The sequence below is a fragment of the Drosophila subpulchrella genome, chromosome X (genome assembly GCF_014743375.2).
Source record: "Drosophila subpulchrella strain 33 F10 #4 breed RU33 chromosome X, RU_Dsub_v1.1 Primary Assembly, whole genome shotgun sequence".
NCBI lineage: Eukaryota > Metazoa > Arthropoda > Insecta > Diptera > Drosophilidae > Drosophila > Drosophila subpulchrella.
The window spans coordinates 1,004,356-1,026,959 of NC_050613.1; the positions used below are offsets into that span (position 1 = coordinate 1,004,356).

Genomic DNA, 22,604 nt, shown 5'->3' on the forward strand with positions numbered 1-22,604 from the left:
TTTTTTTTAACAATTTTGATCTCAAAATTGTTGGCATGAAGATAGATATTGATAACCAAAACATAATGGCATTTACACTTTTACCAAAATGAAATAAACTCGCGCTGTCCCAGAACCTCAAGAACCTGCGTTCTCAGCGTTCATACGGACGGACAGACAGACGTACAGACGGACTCTACCTGTTACACACTTTCTGGCAAATCTAGTATACTTTCTTAGTCTACCCAAAATAGTTTGCCACGCCCATTTTAACGCCCACAAACTTCAAAAAATCGTAAGTATTAACGCGGATATCTCGGAAACTATTACAGATACAGAATTGGGACTTCCGATTCAGATTCCGTAGCTTTGAGCGCAGCGCAAGTTTGTTTCGCGAATATGCCACGCCCACTCTAACGTTCACAAGCCGACCCAAAAACTTTGGCGCCCAAAGTTTTCGTGCTAGAAAAAAAATGTTAACTTAAATGTATTTGTCTCGTCAATACCTATTGATTGGAAAAAGTAGGCCACGCCCACTCTAACGCCTACAAACGCACATATCGAATTAATATGGGAATTTCTACGGAAAAGTTAATTAGTTAATAGCTTTCAATTGATTTAAAGAGTGCATATATACATAGATGTCCGCACGAAACGGTTTCTATATTTGTCTCAAGCGAAAACTTCAGTTTGCAACCGATATCTTAAAATCAAAAAGTGGAACTAAAGTAAGTTTATTACACAAAATAAAGAAAGGGAAATCCATGGATATAATGTAATTGAATTTCAAAGTTTACGGGGTTTGCTACACAACATTTATTAGGCTTTTTTATCATCTGCAATAAATTTAAATATACATTTTTTTTGTCAAAATAAGACTTATTTTAAAATTTGAGTTGTATTTGGAAGGTCAACCTTAAATCCGCCAATTAGACATCTTCGATGTAAAGCGATTCCTTCAGAACTCGCGTGTCTATAAAGACAATTACACACTTTTGTTCGGTTTGTAGGAATAATTAAAAATTTGAAAACGAATGAAAATCCTGTTGTTACGAACACCGCCAATTGGCGAACAGAAAGACAGATAAAGATGACGGCAGAAGCCATCAAAATTGTTCAATAAAACTGAAAGCAGCTAAAGTAATATGAATGCGAGCGACGAATATGAATCCGCGAGATGACACTAGCAGAATCCAGAAGTAGGTCAGTTGCCTAAAACAAATGGAAATGAGTACCTAGATGGGATAAGTTAAGTACATATGCTTAGAGCCGGGAAGCAAATCTCGCCTATGATCCATCTTATACCCACTGTCGGCCAACCTAAGACTAAACTTACGGCGAATGTTGTAAGCAGTCGCAGAACATGAAAATGAATCGTTATTATTTTATCACCGTCAACTTTATTACTAATGTTGAAAGACTACTACACAACGATGAAATAGACAAAGTATATAACGTGTTGTCCCTAATCTTATCCTTCGAGGATTAAAAATCCTAAAATTTAGACATATAAAACAAGAAAGGAAGTTAACTTCGGCAAGCCGAAGCTTGAATACCCTTGCAGCTATAATTATTAAATTTAAAAACACAAAAATGATATTCCCAATAGTATAAGATAATATGTCAAAAAACACCAAAGCTTTAATTTGTTTCATACTATTTTCCTACCAATTTTCCGATCGTTCCTATGGCAGCTATATGATATAGTCGTCAGATTTTGATAAAATTAACTTCGAAATTCAGAACTAATTACAAAATGTTATTTCCAAGCGTAGGAGGTTATATGTTGAAAAACACCGAAGCTATAATTTGTTTCATATTATTTTTCCACCAATTTTTCGATCGTTCCTATGGCAGCTATATGATATAGTCGTCCGATTTCGATTAAATTTAATTCGAAATTCAAAACTAATTAAAAAATGTTATTTTCAAGCTAGGGAGGTTATATGCTAAAAAACACCAAAGATATAATTTTTAAAAATTTGTTTTTCCGATTATTCCTATGGGAGCTATAAGATATAGTTGTCCGATCCGGCTGGTTCCGACTTATATACTACCTGCAAAAGATATAAGACTTTTGGAAAGTTTCAGCCCGATAGCTTTAAAACTGAGAGACTAGTTTGCGTAGAAACGGACGGACAGACGGACAGACGGACATGGCTAGATCAACTCGTCTAGTCATGCTGATCAAGAATATATATACTTTATCGGAAACGTCTCCTTCACTGTGTTGCAAACTTCTGACTGAAATCAATATACCCTCTGCAAGGGTATAAAAAAACCTTTACAAACAACAACAATTTATTTATTATTTGTTTTTGATCTGGTGTTTTAACAAAAATGCTAGTTTAAGGGAAAATATCTGTAGAAATATGGTGCATGCAGTCAACAGGCATAAATACAAAAATATTTTTAAAGTGAATATACCCATATAAGTTTAAAATAAGATACAAGATTATTTATTATGAAAACGATTAATTATAAGGCCTAACAAGTACAGTAAAGTACAGATTCGTAAGGACCGACCGAATTACGGGACTACTTTTGACAACTTGCAACTCAATACGGCTTTTGCGACTTGATTCTGTGGCGACTTATTTTCTCCTTTATATTTAATCTTCGGCGCTGCTCACTTCTTATCTGACCAAATTTAGCACATTTGCATTGAGTGCGAATGATGTGTGTGTCATCTAGTGGGATGATTGTAGCGACCTTACATAAATTTGTATATGTTCAAGTCAAGAAAATTCCCCAACCATCAGCAATCCGTACTAAGAGCTCTCACCACTGGAACATAAAACAAGAGAAAACACTACAGTCGAGGGCCTCGACTTTTGGATACCCTTTACTTAGCTAAAGGGAATGAGAAATTGCACACCACACAAAAGCGCTTTTGTGCAATCTCGCACTCTGCTGCATGTATATATCTCCATTCCTCTCGCACTCTATTAAAATGACTAATTTTCGGTCCAGTTTAAATACAAAAAAAAACAAAATCGTTCTTAAATTTTTGCAAAAAATTTAAAAAATATGGGCTCTAGACGGGTTTTAGAGTTAAGGGCGTTGGTGGGCTCAATCTAGCTCTTAAAGCTTCCGAGATCTCAGCGTTTATACGGACAGACGGACAGCCGAACATGGCTAGATCGTCTCGGCTTTTGCTCCTGATCAAGAATATATATACTTTATTAAGTCGAAAACGCTTTCTTCTACCTAATCTAATATACCCTTTTCCTCTACGGGTAAATGGTTTTAAAAAGGGAGTACGTTTCACACAAGCCGTAAACCATATTAATATACGTAACCTTCACATACATATATGTATTTCCATGCTTTTGCTTTAAAGAAAAAAAATCCCTAATGGAACTAAACTCAATATATCGTACAAAAATTTTAAACATTTTTTACTCTCTTAATTTAATATTTCTAATCTGTAATAATTTATTTCATTTATGTTAACCAAAATGTATGTTATTTCACACAAGACATAAGTATATAAATTAAGTGCCCTTTTTCAACGCTTGCACATTCAGATAGACCTTATAATTAACTTATAATGTGAACCAAAATCCAATAATGTCTTGGTAGAAACCCATTTAAAAGGTAAAAGTGGAACGGAACATTTTTTAAGAAACCATGTTTTAAAAACCAACACAACTTGATTCAATGCGTTAAGAATAATTTGAACTATAACAAGGGAGAACGCTTTAGCCGAGTACCTCGACTATCAGATACCCGTTACTCAGCTTAAGGGACCAAAGGAAAATGGAGATATGCAAGCAGCAAAGCGAGATTTAAGTGCGCCACCTACCGGCGGAAGACAGATTTAAGCATTGTGGGCGTTAGGGTAGGCGTGGCAAATCGATTTTTTTGGATCAATCGATAGGTATTGACGAGACCAATAAATTTCAGTTAAAATTGTTTATCTAGCATGAAAATTGTGGGCGCCACAGGTTTGGGCGGTGTGTGGGCGTGGCATATTCGCGTGACAAAATTGCGCTGCGTACAAAGCTACGGAATCTAAATCTGAGATCCCGATTCTCTAACTTTGAGAGTTTCCGAGATATCCACGTTCATACTTACGATTTTTTGAAGTTTGTGGGCGGTTTGTGGGCGTTAAAGTGGGCGTTTTTTTAGTTTAATCGATAGGTATTGATGAGAACAATACATTTCAGCTAAAAATTTTATTCTAGCATCAAAACTGTAGGAGCCACAGTTTTGGGCGGTTTGTGGGCGTTAGAGTGGGCGTGGCACTCTACTGAAACAAATTTGCGCTGCGCAGGAATTTCAGGAATCTGCATGCCTAATCCCAGTATTGTAGCTCTTATAGTTTCCGAGATCTCAGCGTTCATCTGGACGGACAGACAGACGGACAGACGGACAGACGGACAGACGGACATGGCTAGATCGACTCGGCTAGTGATCCTGATCAAGAATATATATACTTTATGGGGTCGGAAACGCTTCCTTCAGCCTGTTACATACTTTCCGACGAATCTAGTATACCCTTTTACTCTACGAGTAACGGGTATAAAAATGTGGTTCTATTTTCCAGAACATGGGAACGTCAGAATTCTTTCTGTGTAGGTGTGGGAGGCTCGTCGTCTGTCGCCGAAAGAAATGTCATTAGGAAAATATAGCATTCCCATTCCCCATTCCCTCGAAGCTCCCTGTCCTTGGTAAACAAATGCAGACGGCATGTTAACATGGCGAATAAAATCATGGTTGCCTGTGCCTGCGTCTGTGTGTGTTGCCTAACGAGCTGCATTAGTCGCTGATTGCAGAATCTGAGTTGTGCTGACTGTGGGTGCAGATAGAGATGAAGATGCAATGGCGTCCGGGAAATACGCATATTTTTTCCGCCCCGATCACCTGCCTTCTGTTGCCACCGTTTGCTTCAAATTTAAATTGTAAATTGCGGCTCACGCACGCCCCATCTGTTGGCGACCTGCCGAACGCTTTGTGGAATTGCATTTTTGTATTGCATACTTTTGGGCAAACAATGGCAATTTGGGAAAAAATTGATACTAAACAAAATTTGGAGAAAAACGAATAAAGAAAGTTTTGTACGGATTCGGGGTAAATGTTCTCCGATTATAAAGACATTTTTTTCTAAGCATATATTTAAATAATAATTTTGGGACGATTTTTGTGACACCGATCATTGCTTTTTGGGGAAAATATTTTTGAAAAAGATTGCTGGGACATAAGTATTACAACACTTATGTTTTTTTGCCTTTTTACTTTTTACAATAATTAATTCAAAACTACATGTGCGCAGATATAATTTTTGCAGTCAATTGGATGGGAATCGCTTCTAACCCATTCCTTAAGCACATGCAACCTTACCAAAAGTCTTAGTTTTATTGCAGGTAGTATATACATATGTCGGAACGAGCCGGATCATCTCTGACATAGGGGATAGAGCCACCCACTTCGGTTAAAAAGTATATATAATTTATTCCACATTTTTTAATTCTACTCAATACATTTTTTTGATATCCCCCTTACAACGAAATTCTGGATCCGCCACTTTAAAAGTGTATATTAAATTAGTCGTAACAGTTAGGTGAAGGGTTTCCCAACCTATAACAACCTAGTATACCCTTTTACTACTACTATAAAAAGCGACTGGAAAATTTATTTGGTTCTTATTTCGAACAAAATCAATTTGCAAGTCCACTTTCATGTTTTATGTATAATCCACTTTACTTTATAAAATATAGTTGCCTTATTCGGCATTGGGCTCGCTCGGAAAACAAAATTTTTATCTTTGAAGCATATTGTTGATTAATTTTGAAACCTATTGTTATCTGATTCTACAAATGGCGTAAATATATAATTTGAATAGACTCCTTGAAACTTTTGTAATAATTGGTTGAATAAAAAAGCATCAAAAGTGTATGGACTATTTAAATCCTAATAACTGTAAAAGGCTTTTTATACCATTGTGTATGTGGGATGCGAAATTGGACTTAAAAGCGTTTGCGTGTGTCTCCTTTTAGCTTGCCGATGCACACTGGGTTGAAACACTTTTTTCAGCGCCATGCTAAAAATACCTTAAACCTAGTTTTGATAAAGTTTAACAAATTAAAATGGTACTTTAAACTTTAAAGTTTGAAGTAAACATTTTTGGATTTCTGTTAAAAAGAAATTAGGTCATGTGGTGACTTAACAAAATATTCATGAATCTTCTAGGTGAAACGAAAAAAGCAAGCAGTGGCGTTCTTGAAATTCAAGATTCTCAAAGCAACACTTTAAATACCACATTTCCTTTGACTTTTAGCCAAAGTGGGTGTTCTAGGTACATTAACCATCTTAATAAAAATGGGTTTCCCCCAATTTGTCAGCAGAAAAGTTTCCCAGTTTAAGCATTTTTTCAAGCTGCCGATCCCAGCTCTCAGTTTGAGATAAGGAAGTATTCATTCTCAAGCAATGACTGCAAATACTTCTTGAAACTAGTGCCATTTATTTATACACATGTACAATATAATGTTATTCTAGAAATACAAAAGTGATCATAAAATTAGTATTGATATTAAATAAATTTGCGCTTTAAGTGGATATTTACGTTAATGAATTTGAAAATGACTACTTTAGTTTTTTGAACTACTGTTAAATGCAATAACTAACGTAACAGAAAAGAGCACAAAATAAACTCTAGTATCAACATTCAAGAAAAAAAAACGATTACAAAACAACTAAATATAACTTTTATTTTATTTTAATCAAACTTTTAAGAAGGTAGGGGTGAAATGCTAAATTTTCGGTAATAATATGAGCCACTGTACGATGGTAAAAGGAAAATTCTGTTTATTTAAATATTAAGAGTAAGTGCACACACAATCACACAGACACTTAAACGCTTCGAAACTGTGTATGCTCGTAACTGAGTGTGCATAAAATATAACTGAAACGGCGCCTAATGCTTTGCAATGCAAGGTTCCAATGTGTTGTACAGTATTTTAGTTTTCAATGCCTGAGCATTTATGCAAAGTAAAAAAGCCAGTCACACACAGAGAGAATTTTCAGAGTAAATTTCACTCAATTTATATATTTTAAACCAGAACTAAATATAAATTGAAGTTGCCCTCTCGTTACTCGAGCTTTGTACTCTTGTGTTTCTATTAGTTTTGAGTAAACACAGCTCACTTTAGTGAACAAGATCAATTGCTCACTATTAAGTGAAGGAAGAAACTCACTCAGTTTGCTTACTCACTTGTTTGGTTGCTCACTTATTTCTTTTACGTGCCTATTAACTTAGTTTTGCCAATTCCATAATAGATTTTGTTGTTTTTATAAATAAATAGGAGCGAAGTCAGCAAGCACAAGAACGATAGAACCATTAGACACTGGGCCAACTGATCCAATTTTTGGAAGAAAATGTTGCTTTTTTGGAAAAGCATTTCTATTGCAGCGCTAATAACTTTCAAGAGTGACTTTTTTACAACTTTTAAACGATGGTACTTAGACAAACTATGTCAGTAAGGCGTACACAGTATTTAACAAGGAAGAACGCTATAGTTGAGTACCTCGACTATCAGATACCCGTTACTCAGCTAAAGGGACCAAAGGAAAATGGAGATATGCAAGCAGCAAAGCGAGATTGAAATGCGCCACCTACCGGCGGTAGACAGATTTCAGCGTTGTGGGCGTAAGAGTGGGCGTGGCAACATTTTTTTTGGGTCAATCGATAGGTATTGATGAGAACAATACATTTCAGTTAAAATTTTTATTCTAGCATGAAAACTGTAGGAGCCACAGTTTTGGGCGGTTTGTGGGCGTTAGAGTGGGCGTGGCACTCTGCTGAAACAAACTTGCGCTGCGTAAGAAGCTCAATTGTACGCCTAATCTCAATAGTCTAGCTTTTATAATTTCCGAGATCTCAGCGTTCATCCGGACGTACAGACAGACGGACAGATGGACTGACGGACAGACGGACAGACGGACATGGCTAGATCGACTCGGCTAGTGATCCTGATCAAGAATATATATACTTTATGGGGTCGGAAACGCTTCCTTCTGCCTGTTACATACTTTCCGACGAATCTAGTATACCCTTTTACTCTACGAGTAACGGGTATAAGAATATATTTGCGACGACATAAAGCACAAGACTGTAGCTTTAGTAGTTCACAAGTTACGGGCGTACAAAATTTACCTTTTTATAGTTGTTTTCCCGCCAAACTAGCGAGTTTTTCAAAAAGTGGTAGAACTATTGTTTCTTATATTAAGCTGTTTAACAACATCTTTAATTTCCAGATCCCTAAAACAACGTTTTGGGACAAACTGACAATCTGACAAACAAAATAAAATGTTCATTTTGACAAGTCTGCCAAAATCTTGTTTTGCGTATAACTGAACGGGAAATCGGATTTTGACAAATGAGGTGTCTTTGCTTTCATAAGCTTTCATTCCCACCGGCCATAACAGCCCCATTTTAATACCCGTTATTCGTAGGGTAATGGGGTATACTAGATTCGACGGAAAGTATGTAACAGGTAGAAGGAAGCGTTTCCGACCCCATAAAGTATATATATTCTTGATCAGGATCACTAGCCGAGTCGATCTAGCCATGTCCTTCTGTCCGTCTGTCTGTCCGTCTGCATAGAGTAAGAATCTATATAGAGACACCATTTGCTCTGCCGCTCTCTTTTGAGACTTAGCCAATGATACCAACTAGGCGAAAAGAGATAATATCCCTAGTTTTTGAAATGTTCGATGGGACCTTTTAATACCTATCTTCGTTCCCGCGGTGAGTTTTGTGGGAAATTATATATCTGCACCGCTCTTACTCACTGTTTTGCTTTTGTAATTAATCCTCACCACTATTGCTGTTGCTTCGCACTTGTTGGGTGTGATGAAAAATCGAAGTTAGCTTCAAACTTGACCTTGAATGGGCTCTCAGCAGAGGTTGGGCAGAGGTTCGGGCAGAGCAAATGGTGTCTCTATATAGTTTATTACTCTATGCCGTCTGTCCGCCCGGATGAACGCTGAGATCTCTGGGGATTGGCATGCAGATTCCTAAGCTTCTTACGCAGCGCAGTTTGCTTCAGCACGGTGCCACGCCCACTTAAACGCCCACAAGCCGCAAAAAACTGTGGCTCCTACAGTTTTGATGCTAGAATAAAAATTTTACCTGAAATGTATTGTTCTCATCAATACCTATCGATTAAACTAAAAAAACGCCCACTATGACGCCCACAAACTTCAAAAAACCGCAAATATAAACGCGGATATCTCAGAAAATATTAAAGATAGAAAACTGGGATTTCAGACTTAGATAGCGTAGCCTATACGCAGCGCAAGTTTGGTACGCGAATATGCCACGCCCACAAGCCGCCCAACCCTGTGGCGCCCACAATTTTCATGCTAGATAAAAAAATTTAACTGAAATGTATTAGTCTAGTTAATACCTATCGATTGATCCAAAAATAGTTTGCCCCGCCCACCCTAACGCCCACAAAGCGCCCAAAACTGTGGCGCCCACAATTTTAATGCTAGAAAAAAGTTTTAGCTGAAATGTATTAGTCTCGTCAATACCTATCGATTGACGCAAAAAAATAAGTCTACCGCCCACATAACCATATATTGAGATCGCGGGTAGGTTGCGCATTTCAATCTCGCTTTGCTGCTTGCATATCTCCATTTCCTTTTTGTCTTTTTAGCTGAGTAACGGGTATCTGATAGTCGAGGTACTCGACTATAGCGATCTTCTATGTTTTATTATATTTGTATTAATATTATACTTATAAAATACTATTTACCAGTTGAAGTATTTGCCATTGTTAAGAGTCCACAAAACAAATACTCCTCCTTATTCCACCTCTCTTTAGGGAACCGTTCATCTCCCATCCACTCTGCCAGACGCCCCTTTTAACACACCCATGGCCACTGAGCTGAAGCTTTACAATCTGCTCAATGAATCTCAATAAGTTTGTCATGGCTCTATGGCTAAAGCACGAGCATATGAGTGCCACAGTGCGGGTGTGTGCTGAATCAAGCGGTAATTGGTTCCTCGCCTGCCATTTCCATTGCCAACTGTTCGTCTTTGCCGTTGTTTATATAATTGAAACTAACACAAATAAAGTGCAAAAGCTTTCTGATTATGGGGATTTGCGCCTGCCACAAAATGAAGCAAGTGTCGGCCCAAATGTCCCAGTTTTCCACATTGCCCCAAACCAGCAGCTCTGCGAGCGGGAGTATCCGTTCTGCAACTTTGCAGCCATCAGGGACAGTGGTTCGATTTCAAAGGATATATAAATTTGTCCCCTATGAAATTTTTATAACATTTTCTGTTAGTATATACACAGATGTCCTCGTTGGTCAACCATTTCCACCATGATTTTTAGCTTTGGTTATTTATAATGTTCCTCAAAAAAATCCATGATAACAAAATAAACAAATAATAAAGCTCACACTAGAGAATCAGAGTTTCTGTCCAGATGTTTGATGAATTTTGAACATAGTTCAATAAAACGAATTATATTCGGCCTGTGCAACCTTGTTCCTTGATCACAGCTTATAAAAGAATGTACTGTACCGGGAAATGAACTTGCGGGTAGGGCGACTATATCCTACACTCAGAGAAAAAATCTGGTATTCGTGCTTGAATCGAGTATTTTCAGTGTCAAAACTTCGCCAAGCATGAAAAATCAAAAAAGACAGAAAATACACGATTTTTGTACGTTTTTAGAGCCTTTCGGTCTACAATCAAGTATAAATATTTCTCAAGTCTTGTCATATTTGTACTAAAAATGGTGAACTTTATTAATAAAGTAAGAAAGATGCAGGGCAAATAATTATTAAATCAATATACATATATTTTAAATTTAAATTGGGTTTTAGTTATATGCTAGTAAGAGAAATAAGAAGTGGAAACTGAAAATGGATAAAAGAGATATATAAATTACATTAATCTTGCCGCTCACGAGCACTAACTCCGAGTATTTTATGCGCCCTATGTATATACCGAGCACTTTCAGAATAAACAGTTGGAAATTTTAAGAGTTGACAGATATTTAAATCCAAAATGTGCTCATTGTAAGACCTTTTTCAATACGAACGGTCTAAAAATGGTTAGCATGAAATCGTTCTTAAATTAAGACAATTTGTACTTGATTAATGAGTTCTGAGTACAGTTCTCATAGGAATAATCCGTACAAATATGCCAAATTTTCTAGTTTTTAAATGAATTTGGGGAGCTTAAAAGCTTAGCACAAAAACCTTGCCACACAAAATCTCGGTGTACCTGATCACTTTATCCTATGCCTACCAAGAGAGCAATAAATGAAACAGGCTAAAATGCTATGATTTTCAAGATGCTTATCAATTTATATTATTTATATATGTTATATATATAATATATTCTGTATGTATACTCCTTTAGTACCATTTTGTTTATTTATTTTGATTATTAGTATCTGGCTATGTTCTTACATACTGACATCTTTAAAAAAATTTTTTATCAACCTTTGACTTAGAACTCATTTGTCCAAAAAAAATGTGCTATATAGCTTAGCATATATCTTACAAGCATTAGATTATTAACTTCAAATATTTCGAGTCAGGTTATTAGGCCAATTGTGAATATTTGCCCACTGTGCGGCCTTAATGCCAATATTTGAAGGCGTTTGTGGAGAGTAAGTGTGTGCTTGATTACTGTCGTAAGCATGAGTGCGTTTGCTTACTTAAGCTGCTGTTAACTTAAGTATAACAATGATAAGGATAACATTGGGCATTCAGTTACCTGCTCCTGTTGGCCCCTAACTCCCGGTCCATTTTCCGCCTCCAAACACGTATTTGCACCTTTTTATTTGCCTCCTACTCCATTGGTTTGAGCCCCTTGCATGGCATTTCACCTAAGTAATTGGAATAGCTAAAATTGGCCTTAGTGCCAGATGCCACTCTCTGTAATTTTCCAAGGAAAGTCCGTGCATACCCTCATTAGCTCATTACCCAAAAGCTCACTGATCATTCGAGCCATATACCCCCCTTGGCACTGCATCTCAATTAGTGGCAATAAATCTAAGTTGCACTTAAGTGCGAAGCATAACTCTGAATTCATTGTTTTGTTAGCTACAAACACACACTTGGCATCTACAGCTTTGTCTGTCGTTCGGAAAATTGGCAACTTCGGAGGGATCAACTAATGGCAGTTCACAATTACCACATGGAGATTTTCGTGGACGGAAGGCGGCCTTCCTCATCAATTAACCCATTTCATTGACGAGACGGAAATAATCTCAGCTCTTAAATCAAGATGACACTGCGCCTATTTACCCTCGTCGAACTTATATTTCCATTTTAATATTAATTCTGAATCAAATAAAAGCACCTCTTAACGAGGTAAGGGGTGGTGACGATCGCACCTTCAACTAACAAACGTTCTGATATCGAATTTTGTGACGAAAAATTCTTGTAAATTTGACTAAATAAATACACTTTCTAGAACTTTCAACTAATAGCCTTTGAAATCCAGTTTTTTTGGATTTCCCGATGAACTAGCGACAAACGTTTTCTATCTAGAACTTTTCTAATATACCAATAAAGTCCCCAAGACCTTAAGTGATCTATTCAAGCCCACAAACAAACGGACAAACATTTTTATTTTGGAAAGTCCCCCAACATCTTGAATAAACGTTATGTATTTTCATGTTGAAATTATGTGGTGTATCTGCAATGATCATTTGATTTCACATCATCGAAATGTATTTATTTGTATTACAGTATGTCTATTTGTGATGGACATTTAAAATGGTTAATATTAACGAACCCCAATTACTTCAATTCTGAACATAAAAGAAACATTTTCCCTCCGTACAAATTAACATTTTGCATAGTCTTTTGTCCCCGGGTCATTTGGATTATTTGCAGCCATCACTTTCAAGGCTCGGTGTTTTAATTGAGGATAAAAGCTGTCCGGAGAAGAGTCCGGTGAAAAGTGGATGGGGCGGCTGCAAAATGGGGGGAAGGGGAAAACAAGCGTGTTGAGCCTGCTGTGTTTTGCGTCATTTTGGGGAAAAACCAAAGCCCAGATATCTTATAATGCGTCGTCGCATTCATTCGTTTTTCGTTGTCCGGTCGGAAAAGCCACGCGCCCCCTTGTCCCTGGCCACTTGTCATAAATAAGCAGTGCAGCTTGCAGGACCTTGTTTGCCACCCAATTTTACTCGCCGCTTTTCCACCGCCAATTTCCCATCCACAATCCTGCCCGCACTTCGAATCCCTGGGCTCTCGCATCGAACGAGCGAATTCAATTTAACGAGAAATTGCAACAATCAACGCTTCTCCTGTGTCCTGTGTCCTCTACCCCTCTCAACCAATGATTTTTCACCCACCCATTTGGATTTTCCAGGCCCTACTCATTCCCCCCGACCGCACATTCTGCGGAAATTCGTCGGGTGGGGAAAAAAATGGCCAAAAATCAACACACACAAAAACACAACTGTTCAGACAATGGCAAGGATTCCAAGCAACAGGGGCGGATCCGCAACACCAACAAACAGAACAAGCCTGAGAATGCTGAAAGGGGGTGTATGTGGCAGATAAAGGGGATGGTAGGTGTGGCAGTGCTGGGTTGCAAGAGGCATACAGAAATTGGGGACGGGTAAGGGCAGCGTATGCCAACAATGTAACTTTGACGCTTGATCTCGACGGACACACATGCATCGCTACACACCGAGAAAATATCTCAAAATATGTCGGATCAAGGAGAAATGTATTCCTGACAACATTAATTTTAGAAGAGACTTTTTCTAATTTTGTATTATCTAGTTAGTAACAGAATGTTTAATTTTAGAATTGGTTACCACTCAACTATATATTTGTTTATCGTTTGCGACGTTTTTTTATTTTTGTTTGTTTTAAGTTTGCCGAGTTGTAGCTTACAATATACTAAATGTAGCCCACTTCAATTCATCGTCTAAATTAAAGGGCGACTTAAGCATATATTACCTAAATTGGTTAGGCTCAGCTCAAAATATACTATTTAATAGTTAAGCTACCATTAACATAGTTAAGTTCACGTGATGTGTGTATTTTGGTATTGAAAAAATAGGTATCCTAGTCATCCACACAAAAGTTTGCAACAATAATTTTAAAGATTTTCACCAATGTGTTCTTTAAAATTCCCCCATGGGTCTAGCGTCTCGTACACCTATATTTGTAAATTTTACCAACCGATTTGTTTGTGTGTAGTGGTCCAATTCTACCAGGAACTACCCCCATCCTCCATGGAGCCTTTTCCTAATGTTGTTTTGTGTTATTGGTCTTGAAAACTAGATTATTTTGATTTGTTTATTTTAATGTCATCAGTTAGTTATTGCGGTGCACCTTCATATGAGTAGCAACTGCAAAATGGCAGATGGAAAACTCATTCGTTTCACAGAGCAGTATAAAAAACTTCGCAGATAATGGACACCGAGGAATTCGGTGTCCGCAATTCAAAAAAAAAAAGTGCGCTTTTGAAAAAAGAGAAAAGTACTAACGCGTTAAATACGCTTTAAAGACGTGAATTACATTCTCAACATGGTAAATGACTTTAGATAAAAACAGATCAACTATATATTTGTGGTTACTTTACATACTTCTTGTTATTCGTGCTCAGTTTTTTATTTATAACTTTGTTAGGCAAGAACTATTCAAAGCAATTAAATTGGCAAAGCTAAATTAGTTACACTGATATAGAATAAAAAGTTAAAGCTATATAATTTTAAAGATATTAAAAAAGGGCTTGAAATATATAAGATAATAATATAATATAATAATATAATATATAAGAAGATATCTTAAATATATAACTCTTGCCCTTTGATAGAGTATAACCCCGGAGAGGAGGAAGTATGCCTGACCATGTGGGTCAGTGCATCTGTGTGTTGGTATATGAAAATCCGTGTGTGTTTGTTTGGAGGTTTTGCAGCTTTTTGGTACGTTTTTCATGCGTTATTCGTGCGACTTTCGTCTGGTGCATTATAACTGCCAAAACGCCACCAGCTTCCACACTTTTCCCACCCACAAAGCCTCATAATATTTCATAGCTGTTGCAGATTGTTGACATTTTGGCTGCTTTGCACCTTCAGGCTGTGCCCCTTTTTTTAATTTTTTTTAATAGAGAGTTACTGTAGTTGTTTCGATTATGCGGCAAAAGGGGCGGTTTTAGAGGTGCGGGGTCTTTTACAAAGCAGCCGCGTATGCAAACAAACGCAGCCAGAAGCGCCAGGAATATGTTGACATAGGGGTGGGATTTTTGTGGGCTGACTGGGGTTGTGGGTTTCCGAAGCTAGGGCATCCAGAGTCGCGAGCAAACAGGATAAAAAGTGCATCTGCCGCAGTGTCCATCATCATCATCTCCATCATCGCAAAAGCGTCCTCGTCATCAGGATGTTGCAACGGACATGTCCGTTGTTTTGATGTGAGTTTTGGCTTAGTCGGAAATTAGGCGGGGCGTATTCCGGATATCCTACTGAAGAACTACTTTAGTGGTAGATATCCATGGCCATTGAATTATATTTAAAGACTGTGCCAAGAGCGTAAATAGTATACCTTAGTTCGGCACTTAATTAGGATTTCAGCGAGAGAGCTTTTCTTATTAAAACTACCTTACTTAAAAATTGGAAAGGGTAGAATGATTTCAGTCAGAAATTTGCAATGCAGTGAAGGAGGTCCTTTTTACCCCATAAAGAATATATATTCTTGATCAGCATCCCTAGGCGAGTCGATCAAGCCATGTCCTTATCTACGCGAACTTGTCTCTCAGTTTTAAAGCTATCGCTATGAAACCTTACCAAAAGTCTTATTTCTATTGCAGGTAGTATATATGTAAGTAAGAACGAGCTGAATTAGACAACTATATCCTATTGCTCTAACAGCTGGACCACCAAAATTTTCAAGTACGGGCAGTCGGGACAGTAGAATTGCATACATGTTTTCATGAACGTTGTTGATAATTTAAGAACGGTATTCTCTCCATTTCTGTCGATACATTTTTCAGTGACGTCCACGTGACGTTCGTTTTTTATGAACGCAACATAGCGAACGGATTGTTGTCAAATCATGAAAAATGTTCTTGATTTCTTCCGTTATTTTTTACTGGGATTAAAGCTTCGTTATTTTTTCTACTCCGGTATACAAATTTGTTTAATGTTTTAGAATTACAAATTCAATTTAATAAAAATCGGAGTACTATATCATACGACTGCCAAAAAAATTAATGACAAAATAATACAAAAACCTTTATATTTTGTTTTCGTCAAACATATACTGCAGTAAATGGAAATGGAACATTATCTTAACACTTCTGTAATTATTTTTTAGTTTTCTAAAAATGGGAAAGCTTAGAATATACAATGCTCCAATAGGAAAGACCTGCAAGGCTTTACAAACTTCGGCTTGCCAAAGTTATCTTCCATACTTTTATCCTTTCGGCTAAGAGTTTCACTAGTCAAAAATTGTATTCTTTGGAGTGTGATCGAAGTTTTCAAAGTTCAAAGCAATTGGGTTGGTTGCCCAACGGAAAACAAGTCAATTGAAGCAATTTTAAAAAAGAAGAGTCTGCTGGTGGACAAAGAAATTTTATTACAACAAGGAAGAACGCTATAGTCGAGTACCTCGACTACCAGATACCCGTTACTCAGCTAATGGGACCAAAGGGAAATGGAGATATGCAAGCAGCAAAGCGAGATTGAAATTCGCCACCTACCCGCGATCTCAATATATGGTTATGTGGGCGGTAAACAGACTTAAGCGTTATGCGCGTTAGAGTGGGCGTGGCAAACTTTTTTTGGGTCAATCGATGGGTATTGATAAGAACATCACATTTCAGATAAAATTTTTATTCTAGCATCAAAACTGTTGGAGCCACAGCTTTGGGCGGTTTGTGGGCGTTAGAGTGGGCGTGGCACTCTACTGAAACAAACTTGCGCTGCGCAGGAATCTCAGGAATCTGCATGCCTAATCCCAGTATTGTAGCTCTTATAGTTTCCGAGATCTCAGCGTTCATACGGACAGACGGACATGGCTTGATCGACTCTAGTGATCCTGATCTGCCTGTTACATACTTTCCGACGAATCTAGTATACCCTTTTACTCTACGAGAAACGGGTATAAAAATTGGAAGGAAGACTCCATAAACGCTTGCAGAAGCTCAAAGCAGATGAAAAATGACGCCTATTTCAAGCTGTTGCATATTATTGTGGGACTTCGCCGACGGGAAGCAATTCCACAACAGGGCAAATCCGCACAATAGTTGAAATATTCTTGATCAGCATCACTAGCCGAGTCGATCTAGCCATGTCCGTCTGTCCGTCTGTCCGTCCGTCCAGATGAACGCTGAGATCTCGGAAACTATAAGAGCTAGGCTATTGGGATTTGGCATGCAGATTCCTGAGCTTCTTACGCACCGCAAGTTTGTTTCAGCAGAGTGCCACGCCCACTCTAACGCCCACAAGCCGCCCAAGTCTGTGGCTCCTACAGTTTTGATGCTAGAATAAAAATTTTAACGGAAATGTATTGTTCTCAGCAATACCTATCCATTGACTTTAAAAAAAGTTTGCCACGCCTACTTTAACGCCCACAAGCCGCCCACAAACTTAAAAAAATCGTAAGTACGAACGTCGATATCTCGGAAACTATCAAAGATAGAGAATTGGGATCTCAAATTTAGATTCAGTAGCTTTGTACGCAGCGCAAGTTTGCTACGCGAATATGCCACGCCCACTCTAACGCCCACAAGCCACCCAAACCTGTGGCGCCCACAATTTTCATGCTAGATAAATAAAATAATTTTAGCTGAAATGTATTGGTCTCGTCATTACCTATCGATTGATCCAAAAAAAAAAATGTTCCACGCCCACTTTAACGCCCATAACGCTTTAATCTGTCTACCGCCGGTAGGTGACGCATTTTAATCTCGCTTTGCTGCTTGCATATCTTTATTTCCCTTTGGTCCCTTTAGCTGAGTAACGGGTATCTGATAGTCGAGGTACTCGACTACAGCGTTCTTCCTTGTTAACTTTTTAATTCCAAACGGCTTTCGCACGAACACCGCCAAAAATTAAATTTCTTTTTCTTTGGGACGCGGCCAACTGCGTTCATCGAAATTCACTCGCTAAATCTGGTATTTTTTCCTTAGCTCATCTGAGTACCGCGCTGAAAAACAGACCGAACGAAAAGCGTTAGCCGCGTATTTGCCTCTCGCTCACTCCTATCGTTAGCTCGCGGTTTTCGTCGATGTGAGTACTAGGCTTAAAGTAAAATGTTGTGTACTTATCTATATGTTATGGTATGTTTTACCAAACAAATTGTTTTGTGTGTAGGCAATAGCAGGGCATCAGTTGATAAAAAAACAAATACAAATATTATCCACAATTATTTTCCTAGGACTAGTTGTGTATGGTAGAATGTGTACCTTTGCTATACTGAAGGCAATAATATATGTGTCACAGAAATCTCTTCCAATCAAAAACGGTTGGTTGTGTTCATTAATGCACATAATAACCATAGCTGATTTTAGTTGGAAAAGATTACTGTGACCCCCCTAGTAAAACATAATACTTAACGCCAACGTTTGCAATTGAATCACGAATCCAGATGAAACAGGTTTGCTATTGTTCGTTATAATAATAATTTATTACTATTGTAAAGTTGGTGGTGTTTATGAACTGAACCCAGTAGTCCATCAGAGATCCATCGAACCAGATCACTTCTGTTTCTGTTCCTTTTCACACACCCACACTAAAGTCCGACTTCGAGCTTCAGATTCGCGATTTAGGATTGCAGGCAAGACCTAGGAGGGAACCTGAACCTGTCCCCATGTGCGCCGCCGTCTGCGTGGTCGTCACGGTGCCCACCGAAGCTGAGGAGCTGAGGATTAACCCTAGGCCATTGGTCAGCACCCAATGTTGCTCCAGTTGCGGTGGCTGCTTGAGGAGCAAAGACTCGGAAGTGTCCAGCTCCGAGGTGTGCGAGCGCTGTTGGCGATTGGGTCAGATAGCCGGGAGCAATGGTTGTGAGGTCGTGGCGCCTGCGGTCCACACAGCCCCTGCTCCAAGGTACCACAGCAGGGCACTGCAGCTCCCTGACCTTAAGGAGGATGCCTCCCTGGAGCAGCTACTAAGGGCCATAGCGGAGGAACTGCGACTGGAGGACGTCTTCTGGTCGCACGACGTCCCGGGAAAGCAGCTCCAGGCCCGGTTTGACCTCCTGCAGGATGAACGCTATGAAAGACTGCTGTGCACCCTGCAGGACTGGGGAATTGGGGAAAGACCTGGCACACATGTGTCCGCCCTCACCTGCCTGGAAACCCGGGCTAAGCCCAGCTCCCAGAACCCTTGCCAAGGCCATGGCGATTTCGTGGATCAGGGTCAGGAGCAAAGCCAGGGCTGGCAGAGCTTTATGGACTCGGTGAGATGTAGACTAAACGTTAACCAGGTAGTGCGACAGGTGCGTCGGGATGCCACATTGACCTTTGACTTCGTAGTGCTGCTGATGGCGGCCGCCCTGCTCTCCTGCGTCGGTCTCGTTGAGAATAGCTTCCTGTTCCTCTCCAGCTCCATGCTGATCTCCCCACTCATGGGTCCCATTATTGCGGCCATTTTTGGTTCGGTGATTGGCGACCGGGAGCTACGGTGGTTGGGCCTGAAGAACGAGCTCCTGGGCATAGCCGTGTCCGTTGGCATAGGATTCTTCTTCGGGGCCATAGTCTGTGGCTTCGGCCATTTCTTCGCCATTTCCACGGGTCTTACAGAGGAGATCGTCTCCCGATGTGACACACACTCCCTGGCCATCGGAGTTTGCACCGCCTTGGCTTCGGGGGCGGCAGGTGCCATTGCGGTTTTGGGAGGCAATACAGGGTCCCTAGTGGGCGTGGCCATCTCGGCTTCCCTACTGCCGCCTGCTGTGAACGCCGGACTGCTCTGGGCCCTGGCCATTGGATCCCATTTACTGCCAGCCGATCACGAGCTCCTGGCCAGTCTGATGAAGCACAGGACGTACTCCTCGCAACTCTCCGTGGAACTGCTGATTTGTGCAGCTGTCAGCATGGCCTTGACTCTTCTAAATATAATGTGCGTCTGGATAATGGGCGTGGTGGTCCTGAGGATTAAGGAGGTGGCTCCGGCAGTTCAACGGCATCAGCAATTTTGGCGCCACGACGTACGCACTGCCCGCGAGGTGGGGATACTAGATCCTGCACTGCAGAGCGCAATAGACCGCCTGGACGAGTCGCAACTGGATGTTGAGGCTCCGCACTACCAGCAAACTTGGTCGCCGGGAATGGATTGCCACGCCGTCTTGCACCCTGACATGGCCCTGGCAAGCCTCAAGGATCAGCCGGACAACTATCACACGGTGCACGGTTTCCATGAGTTCTGCATCACGCTGCACCGACTAAGGTCGGAGCCCAAGGGAGCCCAGCCGCCGAGTGTGATGGAGCTGTTTGCCCGGCCGGAGCCGAGTTCCGCCCAGACCACCACGAACACCGGGGGCAGCTGTTTCAGCAGCTGTCGAAGTCTACCGGATATCAGCAGCCATTCCCGACTCTGTCCCCACGGGCTATCCAGTGGCATCAGTATCCAAAGCTTGTGTCTTAGTCCCAACAGGGACATAAGTTATGGACCCATGGTACCTACGGCATCGAGTGCGGGAAGGGACGGCGGGAAACGGAATGTCCACTGGCAGGAGAAGCAACGGGAAAGGGCTCTGGGCAGGAACACAGAGAGGGACCTCGTCCTGAGAAAAGAGATCCTAAGCAGCAGGGAAAGCAGTCCACTCAGAAGAACAGGTCAGGTTCTAATACCCCTGCCCAGCCTACAGCCCACAGTCTCGGCTGATCGACCTCTACAGCTGCTTCCCTACGCCAGACCACAGGTCGAGACCCACGATGAGGAGCAGAACGAGTTCCAGGCTTAGCTCCCCAAGCTACCCCCTAAATTATCCCACCATCAGCCGCCAAGCCCCCTCAAAAGCAGCGCAAACATCCAGGGTAAAGGCTCGGGCTGCGTGCCCAGCTTTGATTACTTTCCAATTCGGCGGCAATGTAATTGTTTGCCAACCACTCCAAGCCGCGAGCACCAGCGGTCGTATAAAATGAAAAAGTATATAAGTACATTTACTCGTATAAGCTACATAAAAAACTAGTAAAAATTAAGATAAGAAAATACGATAAAATTAAATAAAAGCAAATGACCGAGACAAAATCAAAAAGTGGAACTTCGGTCAAACTTTCAAAGCTCGACTTCCTTACTCGAAGTTTCTCCAATAGCTGGATTCCATTGGCACATTTTCTGGCAATATAAATGTGCCTGGTTCCATTGGCTCATTTCCGAACAACCAAGACAAAAAGAATTTGGTAACCGGTAAAGGGACTGAGCCCGGGACCACATTAGCTGCCAATATTTGGTGTCCAGAGACATTTACTTCATAGACTAGAAGTTTAGAATTAATTAAGAATTAATTTGATTTATTTCAAACGCATCATGATCACAAGAGAGAACGCATTTGTAGAGTGCCTACACAGATAAAATAAAAAACTAAAACTGGTCATCAATCGGGTATTTTTGTGTATCCATTTTGGTCTCTTATGTTGCCATATCACATTGATATTTTCGAACATATAAATTGGTATTTTTCCTACCAGATTGATACTCGCACATATCAAACTTGTGACAAAGCAAAGGTATTTTTAATACCAGTATGGTATTTTTAAATATCAAACTGATATGCTTTCATATTAAACTGGTATTCTTTCATATCAGATTGATATGTTTGTAATATTAATATTAATCACTTTTGTTTTTACTTTTTTGCTTAAATAAATATTTAAATCGAACTTATGGGTTTTTAATATGTGGATTGTGGTCGCCACAGGTTTGGGCGGTTTGTGGGCGTTAGAGTGGGCGTGGCATATTCAAATAACAAACTTGCGCTGCGTACAAGGCTACGGAATCTAAATCTGAAAGCGTTCATACTTACGATTTTTTGAAGTTTGTGGGCGGTTTGTGGGCGTGGCAAACTTTTTTTTATGTCAATCGATAGGTATTGATGAGAACAATTCATTTCAGTTTAAATTTTTACTCTAGCATCAAAACTGTAGGAGCCACAGACTTGGGCGGTTTGTGGGCGTTAGAGTGGGCGTGGCATTTTACTGAAACAAACTTGCGCTGCGTAAGAAGCTCAGGAATATGCACGCCAAATCTCAATAGCCTAGCTCTCATAGTTCCCGAGATCTCAGCATTCATCCGGACAGACAGACAGACGGACAGACGGACATGGCTAGATCGACTCGGCTAGTGATCCTGATCAAGAATATATATACTTTATGGGGTCCTTCTGAATGTTACATACTTTCCGACGAATCTAGTATACCCTTTACTCTACGAGTAACGGGTATAAAAATGAACCGTCTAGGTCTTATAGTTTTCGATATCACAGCGATCACACGGACAGACGGACATTGCTACATCGACTCGACTAGTGATCCTGATGGAGAATATATATACTTTGTGGGGTCGGAGACGCTTCCTTCTACCTCTTACATACTTATACCCGAATACAATTTTTATACTTATTACTAGAAGGTAAGAGTAAGAGGGTATAACTCTACAAGTAACAAGTATAAAAATCAAGAAAAA

General features: G+C 39.8%; 2 protein-coding genes across 4 annotated transcripts in view; one reads left to right on the top strand and one right to left on the bottom strand.

Annotated features, from left to right (window-relative positions):
* Positions 1-22,604, bottom strand: part of LOC119558262 (chaoptin) — a 412,604-nt gene that overhangs the window by 120,148 nt on the left and 269,852 nt on the right. The gene's annotated exons all lie outside the window — the stretch shown is intronic.
* LOC119558264 lies at positions 18,665-21,347 on the top strand. The gene has a single exon (XM_037871615.1). It carries the CDS (start codon positions 18,787-18,789, stop codon positions 20,881-20,883), a length of 2,097 nt encoding a protein of 698 aa, XP_037727543.1. The 5' UTR covers positions 18,665-18,786; the 3' UTR covers positions 20,884-21,347.

Coding starts and splice junctions, on each gene's coding strand:
- LOC119558264 (XM_037871615.1), top strand. CDS start 18,787: ATGTGCGCCGCCGTCTGCGTGGTCGTCACGGTGCCCACCGAAGCTGAG.